General features: G+C 35.0%; 1 protein-coding gene across 1 annotated transcript in view; it reads right to left on the bottom strand.

Annotated features, from left to right (window-relative positions):
- The window catches only part of TTC21B (tetratricopeptide repeat domain 21B), a gene marked incomplete at its 5' end in the record, with an annotated part of 34,776 nt that overhangs the window by 6,527 nt on the left and 17,555 nt on the right, over positions 1-10,694 (bottom strand). The window contains 8 exons of the mRNA XM_010087852.1: positions 580-775; positions 1,179-1,340; positions 1,852-2,002; positions 2,742-2,823; positions 3,494-3,604; positions 6,604-6,792; positions 8,764-8,870; positions 9,767-9,905. Of these exons, the coding sequence (XP_010086154.1) occupies positions 580-775; positions 1,179-1,340; positions 1,852-2,002; positions 2,742-2,823; positions 3,494-3,604; positions 6,604-6,792; positions 8,764-8,870; positions 9,767-9,905 (1,137 nt within the window). The remainder of the gene's footprint in view (positions 1-579; positions 776-1,178; positions 1,341-1,851; positions 2,003-2,741; positions 2,824-3,493; positions 3,605-6,603; positions 6,793-8,763; positions 8,871-9,766; positions 9,906-10,694) is intronic.

The following is a 10,694-nucleotide window of genomic DNA, read 5'->3' as shown; positions in this document are numbered from 1 at the left end:
CATTCTTACGGACTGTGTCTACATGTGTTTAATTAAAATCTGTTGAAAAGTGCTGGTAATATTAATCCTAAAACTAATGACTACACGTAGCTATAAAATAATGAAGATTTCCATCAGAAGGGTAGACTTTAAGCAGACGGATAATCTTGCCATGGAATCTAAATTCTGTCAAATTGACATGAAGTACATGAAGGCTGCTTATATTTAATTGTTTTTGCTTACAGAATGAAGGTACTGTATAGACTTAACATCATCAGACATGCTGCTGGCAAGACTGGGAATTAAAAAGCAAACCCAGCAACTCAAACTAAATAGCCTATTTACATTTCCGTAAGTGGCAATATTAGCAGTTACCTGAGTTAAAAATTTGCAATCCAATTGAAAACTTCTAAAAGATGTTATTTCAGCATTTTTTTTTCCAAATTTTATAGAAAATGTTCTTTAATATGAAAAAAAAGAATCCTTAGGACACAGCACTAACACATACCACTATTCCTGAATGTAAACTGTGAGACTAGTTAAAAAAAAAATCTAGTAAGTGTGAAACAGAAGACTGAGGAAATGAGACAGGTTACTAACCTCAGCTGCTACTATTTCAACAAAAACGTTCAGTGCTCGTTCAACACTTGATTTTTGTTTGGTTGCCATAAGACAATAATTTTCCATGATTCGCAGTTGAATGTGACCCTGAATGGTCTGAGGTTTGAGTTCCTTCAGAAGATTTTCTGCTGTTCTTACAGCCAACTGCACAGATTCCTGCTTCTCTGTTGAATTACTATTATCAGAAAGAAATTGTTTGAAAAAGTTTATTTTTTTAATATAGACCAAATTAATTAGAAGCTAGTACCGATTCCACGCTAAAGACATGCCATTTTGTACAAGATGGCTCTCTTGTACAGGCATTCTACATTGATTCTCTTCTGTAACACCAGCTGTTCCAACATAACAAGCTGTTTTTAACACTGCAAGTGACCAGGATTACAGATAAAAATCTATATATTCTGCTTGAGACTGACTTATTACAGTCTAGGATGGTCCCTCACAATATAGTAAGTAGAATATTTAAAGTGTTAGACAGGCTCAAAGCTCTAGCAATTTAAATTAAAGTGCATTATTAAGGGGCAGCAGAGGAAGGGGATGTCAGAAGAACCCAAGCAATACTTATTTCATTCACTCACCCTATGTCAGCATCCAGATTTTCAAAGACTTCACCACCCACAGTTTCATTGTCTGGGTTCAAACAAATTTCAATCATGTTGTAGACTGCATTCTGTCCCCAGTCACTGTCCTTTCGAGCTTTATTAAAATGCCGGAGTGCATCATTTGGTTCACCTGTATACCTACACAGATAATTAAAATATTTAAAGCCGGACAAGTAAAATTCGCTGCCCAAATCCCGCCCAAATCCCACCCAGATCCCAAGAAGAAACCCAAGTATTTAAAAACAGATAACACGCTTGCACATACGGATAATGCAATGTTTGAACAGCACACATACTATTGCAAGGAACTAAAAACAGTCTGATAAATTCTAAAATTTGAAAGTAAGTAATATATTATTGAACCAGCAAGAATATCCCATTTAACAAGGAAGAAATATGAAAGAAGTACGCAAGACAGATAAATAGCTTCATTTTAAAGAGAGGTAATTGGAAAGTACTTCAGAAGAGAAAAGGAGACCTTTTCTAAAATCCTAGCACCCAAAAAGTCAGGAAAGTACTGCTATATGACTTATCACTTACTTATCACACTATACATAGCACCTTTGAATGATAAGGGATGACAAGAAAGTTAATTCAAATATGTACTACATAATCAAATAAACCTTATCTTAATTATAATTGCAAGTACCAAAGATACAGTCCTTTGCAGTAGTGAAATCCTGGTTCAAGCTTTGTTCTGGAAGAATGTTTTTCAGCCATTAAAAGAAACCTTGGGACTTCTTCTAGTTTCCCAGCTCTTCTTAACAGATCAATTAGTCGCGAGAGGGTTGCATAGTTATCTAAATACACAAATAATTTAGGACATTGTAATTCTAGTTATTTGCTATATGAAAAGCTTAAGAAATAAAGAGCTTGTCTTGTTTTTTTCACATACAAAAATAATATGTGGGGTAATACATAAGGCATACTACATAGTAACCACAGATACAAGAATTAAGATATCAACTGATACTTGCAATACTTCTGCAAAAATATGTATAAAGATCAGTATAAAAGTACTTTACTTTCAAAAGCACTCAAACAAAAACATTTGCTGTATTCTCACAGCTTCCTTCACAAAGTTCACTAGAAACCTTTACATTCATAATAGTACTATTTTAATAGGTGTTAGTAGCTTTCTTTCTGGTCATAATTTGCAAATTGCTAAAAGAAACTTATTGCTGTCCGAGACAAATTTTTCTTTATTAATCTTGAAATAAAATACTAGCTTTGTGTTCATGCACGTGGTATCTTAAACACAAGACAAAGTCCTTTACAGTTACAAGGAAATGGCTTGAAGTAAACAAAGCACATTACATTGCAGCAAAGTAAATTACTGTATCTACCAGAAATAATTTTCTCATCTTCCTCTACAATAGCTTTATGTTTCTATATACAGGTCTTTGTTTTTAGTATCCATTACACCACAAATAGCACATTTCTTTTTAATCGCACAAAGTATTTTTTAGATATTTATTCCTCTATCTCATTAGAACTATGTATCAGAATGAATTAAAAATATCACTACTAAATATTCACCTGGCTTGCGTTCTAGGAGCTGCTGGAAATGAAAGACAGCTTGTTCATAATCCTGCTTCCTGAACATAAGATCAGCCATCATCTACAATATCAACACATTTAGAGAAAACAAAAGAAAATGTTATACATTGTGGTTTACAATAAACTCTAGTTCTGTAAGGTGGGGTGCTGAAACCATAGCTTTGAAGTGCTGCAGGAATTGCACAAGAAGTAAACTGAGTCGGATTACCCTCTAGAAAATAAACACTCTAGATACAGACACACAGGTCTGTAAGCAGGTACAGGCCTACATCTCAATTTTTCAATTAAGGTAGAAATTAAAAAAGAATTAAACACTTTGATATACCTTTCAAATCCTTAACGACACAGTTCATTTTTTCTGGAAGTTTTTTTAGATACTTGCTTTAATATTACTGTGCTGGAAAAATAACTTCTTCCCTGAGCATTAGTCAATTGTTAACAAAACATGCATTAAACTATGCTTTAGTCAATCTTACAACTACTATTACTTTTTTCGTCTACTAGTACTTTCAAAGACACATTTTTCCACTGAGCTAGAACGGAGGCTGATTGCTAGAACCTTCATATTGAACCATTATCCAGCATAAACAGAAAAAAAACATTTTGCTGTAATGGATTTTTCACGTTTTTTGAAATCGGAAGCTGTAGGCTTTCTGAAAAGTAGTTATTTTATGGATCCATCACATTGCAGACACACAAACTTCTGATACAGGATTAGTATTAGCACATACCATTGTTGCTGCTTCATTATCTTGGTCACTCCTCAGTAGTAAGGAACACTGATGCTGACAGGCATCAGTATCACCTTGTGCAAGATACAAACGTGCAAGTTCCAGCATTGCCTGTAGATTAAAATATTCAACTATACGTAATTCAAAGATGAAGAAAGCTGGTTCAGTTCTATAAGTATTAACCTGAGATTTCAGAGCCTCAGGGAACATCTGTCTTCTAAAGAGAGAGCTTTCTCTGTTGTTTCCTGTGGGCTCTTGGTCAACTAATTTAATTCATTTCCATCCCTTCACCTTTACAACAGATAAAACTTTTCTTCAAGAGGGATATTCTGGAGGTACATTGAAAACAGAGCTGCTCAGATGGTATTGCTCTGAAGACTACAGTATTTTGGTAAGATTAACTTTCTTGGAAAAAAATGTAAATGCAAGTAGTTTTAAATTCACTGACAGAAGCAAATACCTCATTAACCAATTGGTTTTGGAGCAAATTCCAGCAGAAACAGTGTTCTTATTTGCATTTCCAAACCTACCACATTAAGACTGTCTGCAGATACATTTCTGAGAAGCAATCGCAGAATAAATATTAACAAACTGAAATGTACATAAGCATGCATCCTTAAGGCTGAAGTCTTATCATAGACTATTCTGAATAAAATGCCACAGAAAAGTTTATAAACACAAGAGCTACCACAGAATTAATTAAGTTCCCATTGCAACAAATAGGAGTTAAACCAATCACAAAGTAAAATTACCAGTAGACAAGCAGTAAGCAATACCACTCCTGCTTAATTTTATATGGTGTTTTGATCTTGTTTTCAAAAAGGAGACATTTATAATTGCATCCCAATTCTCTCTCTGGTTACACTTGTGAAAGGCACTTCTGAATCAAAATAGTTTTCTGAACGTCCTGTTCAGGATATGAAGGCTACTTGCATAATATTTAACAACTGTTTTCTTCCTACATCCTGGTATTTACATATTCAAACATGTTACATAACTCTGAAACAGAAAGGCAAGTGGGCAAGCATTGAAATTATATGGAGATAGTATGCATGTAAGAATTTTAATTATGAAATTAATTATGATTTCTTCAAGACACTGTTCTTATGTGTGTAACACAGTAGAAGACCAAAAAGTAGCCTGCTAGTCAAGGAGCACTTCTGCCTTGGGCAAGTAAGAGAAGACTGCCAGTTAAACTGGACTTCTATACTAGATGGTAGTGACCTGCAAGTGGTCTCTGAATTTTTCACTCCAACCCAAAAAACAATGATACTGTGAAATGATGTGCTTGATGTAGTCTGTGACCCACTGTATTGCCTCTTCTCTGATCAGAGAAATGAGGCAGGGTACTACCTACCAGATTTAACTACGTAAAATGAAACAACACAACCTAAAACCCTTATGACATGGACTGCAGTATCTTCACATTTAGCAGAGTAATTTGTTTAATGCAACATTTCAAATCCGGGTTACTTCGGCTGGAATACAGATTTTGTTTTGATGAAACAAGGTACAGATAGTCAATTTTGAAGACATCAAGCGGGTGTTTAACAGCCCAAAATTATATTTTGTAATCTGAAAGAATTCTATTCCAACTTTATACTAGCAATGTTTTTAAAAATGAAGGAAGAAAACAAGCTCAAAACTACTGAAAATAAAGAACTAGAGCAAGATGACTCATTCATACTAGTTGTGGGTAACCTAAAGTATTTTGCTTTCAGTACTCTAAGGAGGGAACAAGTTCTTAATCAGAAATTCAGTCTTAGATTTTCTAAGATGTTACTAGTAAAGTAGGATTAAAGCAGAAATCTCCATTAAGTGCATCTAACAGAGATATTCAGTACAAATGTCAGTGCACAGCATATCTTGTAACAATTGGAATCTCTCAACAGCATTATTTTAGCAAGAATTGAAGGGAAATGCCATGCTGGTATTTCAGTACTGGTGTGAAAGAAAAAAAAAAAAAAAAAAAAAAGAGGATTAAGACTCTCATACAGAATTACTGGGATGGCATACCACAAAAGCCATATACTATGACAGGCAGTCTCCTTGCTCTTAGTGATAGAATGGGGAAGTCACCCTCCTTTGAAGACTTTAAGGATGTTTTTATCCCTCTCCCAATGTATTTTTCTTCTCCTTCCTCTTACAAGATGCCTTGAGGAAAGCCTGTCTCAAAGGAGCTAAAGTTGTGCCTTCAGGAAGGACCTAGATTCTTGAAACCACAACACACAAGTTCAAGTATTAAAACCAGGAGACACAGTGATAATTTAGCAGCTGGTGAATCTAACAGCTGTGCAATAAGCAGCAGCAAAATCAGAAGTTTTCACATACACCTAAATATGCAACACATTTAAGCTAGAAAATAATGGAAATTTGATTAAAAATATATTTATTTATAAACTTTAAAAAAATCCCACTAATGTTGACACTTAATTTTGGTGTTCATTATAAATATCCTTGCCTTTCTCTTCTCCCTCTCTTACCTCTAAATCCCAGGGCTGTGAAAGGAGAAGAAGAAAGAGTGGGATAAAAATAAGCTGAAATTTACCAGCATTTATCAACAGGTAGACTAGTGGGAAAGAGACAGTGCAGGGAAGAGAGAAGCAGTGCAATCACCACTGCTCAACAACAGCAACATTTTGTGACTAAAATCAGAATCCTGCTAAGTCCAGATAAAAGTCTAAAACCGCTAGCACATACAGAAGACAGCAATTGTCTGAGCTGACTGAAATCACTAGGACTTCATCCCAGAAGACAGGCAACAAGCAAGATTGAAACAATCTCCATTATTACCATGCCATACCTTACACATCTTCAACTGGTACGTGAAGACAGGCTCTAAGATCTAATGGACAACTCAGAGTGTATGCAGACCACCACTTGAATCAGGAGTTTGTGTAAGAGACAGTTTGTGTACTGTAATCGGCAGTACGTACAACGATTTTACCATGGTAAGCAACGAATGGGAGAAAGGTCAAGGCTCTATGTATATCATAAAGCAGAAATAATTGCAAATATACTTCCACACTACGGATAATTGGAAAAACGTACTGCTAGATATCAAAACTGAATGGAAAAAAAAATGCAAAATAGACAGAGAGAGACCTGACCTTTTTATCGGTTTCACAGTGAACAAGAGCTTCTTTGTAAAATTTAATTGCTTTTTCATAGTTTCGCTGGGCTGTAGAATGTTTTGCAATCTCAGCACAAATTTCAGCCGCTAACTGTTTCTGTGCAGGAACTGCATCCAGCTGTTCTATTTGAACCCGTTTAAGCACTCTGGATTGTAATTCCTGAGCCTAGTGTGGGGAAAGCAGTGAACAGTCAAAAATTTTCAAAGGAATGAATTTATATTATCTACTTTAAAATAATGTAATTAAAGTTTTAAAAGGTTCTATAAGCACACTACGTATTTTATAGATTAAAACGCCCAAATAATTTTAAAAAGGGTGAAAATGTCTCAGCTGTAAAAAAAATAATCAATGAAAACAAGCAAAACAAAATACCCCCTTCCCCAACAATATATTTTCTTCAACAACCTGTCTCAAACTCCCTTGGATTCCCCAAAATTCACATTAAAAACATTCTGAAAAGCAACCTAGTCTTCAACACTTTCAAGAATATGGAATCCCAATACACCTTTAAAAAAATACTCCTTGTGACAACTGCATGACAATCCAATAACATATAATCTAGAATGGTTTGGGTTGGAAGGGACCTTAAAGATCATCAAGTTCCAACCCTCCTGCCATGGGCAGGGACACCTTCCACTAGACCAAGTTGCTCAAAGCCTCATCCAGCCTGGCCTTGAACACCTCCAGGGATGGGGCATCCACAGCTTCTCTGGGCAACCTGTGCCAGTGCCTCACCACCCTCACAGTAAAAAAAAAAAAAAAAGAAAAAATTCTTCCTAATATTTAATCTAAATCAACCTTCTTTCAGCTTAAAACCTTGTCCTGTCACTACACTCCCTGATGAAGAAAGAGTCCCTCCCTGTCTCTCCTGTAGGCCCCTTTAAGTACCGGAAGGCTGCCCTAAGGTCTCTGCAGAGCCTTCCCTTCTCTAGGCTAAACAACCCCAGTTCTCTCAGCACTAACATTATTCTTCTTCTCACCCTTCTACCATTTTGCCTATCAGTGAAGAAGTAAAACACCAAGTAAAATCTGGGGGAAGCTTCTAACATCACTCTGAAAACCAAAGGAAGAAACCTGTTTAAGGAGCAATTACATGACTGAGCAGTTAGTTCTACTGAAATAATCAAAATACAGGTGGTTTTACGTAAATGAATGTGGCAGCAAAAGGAGAAGGAGCAGGAAAATATTTCAAAGTGAACAGATTCAAGGAACAACAGTTTTGAGGGCAGCAACAAAAAAAAAGACAAAAGAAGAGAGACAAAGTTTTTGAAATGTGATATAGTGAGAAACCTGAAAAAACTAAAGAAGAAAAGAGTAAGACAAGTAGACTGCTCTGGGGGACATTTAATGAAGGAGAACAGGAAAAAAAAAAGTAAAAATCTGAGAAGGTAAAAAGTACATTATAAGTAAAACAGAAGAAATAATTTAACAACAGATTAAATAGCAATATCAGTAGGATTTTAACTCTTATGTACAATTATCCTTCTAACCAATCTACGTACTTTACTCTTCTTGCTGGTCAGAAGATGCTATCAAGGCTCCCTGTTTCTGAGTGGAGGTATAATGGAAGAGAATGTACTGACCCAAACTCTTGCTCAACCTTTGTGTTGAAAAAACATCTTCTAAATGGGTTAAATTATCTCTAGTTTCCAACTTTCCAACCTTGTTCTTTCAGTCCTCAGTCCAAATGATAATATTCAACTCCAGAATGAACAGATCTTATTATTGCTACTTAAAATAAATATCGGTACAACAAAATGACAGCTAGCCACTGAAAGCTGTTGCAGATTGTTCTATGAGTGGTATTCAATGCTGACCTAAAGATACCTCCCCATAGCCAATTTTATTTTCACCTGCTCTGTTAAAACTATGCTCCACACACAAATGAAGGCATAATACAAAGGCAGGCTTCCAGTAAAAGCCTGCATTCTGATCTAAAATTCAGATAACACCGCTCACAAAAAGCATGGACTTTCTAACCACATTTCACATCAGTCACTGATGCTTTATCCCTACCATGTATGTGCTTTCCTCATGCACAAAAATATTATGGTCAGAACCTGAGATAAAAGTGAAACCAGGGACAAAAGTGAGGACATTGCAAGCTTTCATAAGGTTTTTTGGTTTTCCCTTTACCTGTTGTAATGAAACAATAGCTTCATCAATCTTCTCCATTTTGCTGTAAATTTTTGCCAGAAGCACCTGGTAACGTCCATCTTCCATCAGAGAAGACAATTCATTAACTATAAGAATTACATTAAACAAACATGATCCTTGTAAGAACTCAGGCCAGTAAAGTCAAAGAAAGATGAAGCTCTCAACATACTCCAGGCAAGAGCTTAAGTGTAAAGTTCACAGCTTGATCTTATGTATTTAGGATAGTAATTTGACTCAGTGTGTTGTTAGCGGGCAGAATAAATATTACAACCTACAGAGTAAAATTTAAGGCCAAAGACACTGAAAGATGGAAATGGAATAAAAAAAAAACCAAACACATACTGTGTAGTCTATTTACATTCTTAGAAATATCAGAGAAAAGCTTTTTGATCTAAGTGGACAGGAAACAAAGCCACTCCTGACATTTCTTGTCCAAATGCTCCTCCAAGTCAACGAAAAATGTCCAAACTGATTCAATGAGTGCTACTGTACAGCCAAAAAGCATGAGATTGTTCAAAGACATTTCTAGTCAGACCTCAAACTACCTTGTTTTGCTAGAGTCTGTAACAAACATGAATACAAACAGTTATTTTAACTAAATTCAGTATTTTAACTAATTTCAGTATCTATTCAAAAACCAGCAAGCTACTTTTGAATAATAGTTAAAATATATATGCAGAAAATAATATTTGAAGAATACAAGTTCTCCCTCGCTTTTGTTAGCACAGAAGAGAAAAACCTTGCATGTGTGGAGCTCTGTTGACTTCATCTATCACAGATGTTCCAAGTTTAAAAGTCCTGTCAAAAACACCTTCAAATGGAAGTGAAGTTTATTTTAGAGTGCATTTCTCATTTATCACTTAGTAGTTTCCTGTGTTTTATAGTTCAAAAAAGTTTATATGCAACTTGTTTATTCCTAGAATCATGCAGAAAACACAAACAGTAGAAATCATGTTTTGCTGTAAATTAATAACATTCCTACCAGGCTCATGATCTAAAGCTTGCTGAAGTACTTTTTCTGCCTTTTCATACTGCTTCAGTTTCATTAAAAGCTCAGCCAAATCATAGCAAAGGAAATTCTGTTGACCACTTCTCAATGCAGCCTCATAGTAACTGATAGCCTAAAAGGAAGAAACAAAAAACCGAGTACTATTTAAAGGCAAATCTAAAAGACAGCTTTGCTACTTAGGTATTTAATGACATGCTGCTTAGAGTTTTCTCTACTTTCTTCACTTCTTTTGTAATCAAGTCATTTCTAATAAGTACTGTATTTAAAATACGTTATTTAGTTGCAAGTTCAGGCTTCCAAAAATATAATGCCAAATTAAAGATAAATAGAAGAACCAGAGCCCACATTTTGATAAACATGCATTTACATAGCCTAACCACTTTATCACGTCCTATCTTTGACAGGCTCACTGCCAGTTCAACTACATTTTTATAAGCTGCTGGAGTTGTAGAATTCCAGTCAGATTAGTTATGAAGTTCTGTTTTACTGCATACAAAGGACAAATATTTTCCCAAAGTCCACCTACAAAACACGAAGATAAAAGAAGTAAAAGTCAAGTAATATCAACTAAGCATAATCTAATAGAAAGGAGTCTTTTCTGTTTGCATTTTTAAACACAAAAAACCGTCAATCATATCAATTAAAACAATCAAATGTTTACTCAAGAAAAAAAGCAGTGTTCTGGATTAATAAATTATTATTCCAGAAGTTTTTTGAAAAAACAAACTACTTATAGCAACTTAAATAGTCTTGAAATAGGATGTTACTTCTCTAAGTAAAGAGAAAAATGAGAGTTGGAATTATATTGAGAAGTTACATCTCCAAAATGAATTTGAAATATTTAGGTTAAGTTTTATTGTTTTGAAATAGAACATATTTAAACATGCATAATAATGCACAT

The sequence above is a fragment of the Pterocles gutturalis genome, unplaced genomic scaffold, assembly GCF_000699245.1.
Source record: "Pterocles gutturalis isolate BGI_N339 unplaced genomic scaffold, ASM69924v1 scaffold35111, whole genome shotgun sequence".
NCBI lineage: Eukaryota > Metazoa > Chordata > Aves > Pterocliformes > Pteroclidae > Pterocles > Pterocles gutturalis.
Note: the sequence above shows the minus strand (reverse complement) of the source record. Positions and strands in the feature narration are given on the sequence as shown.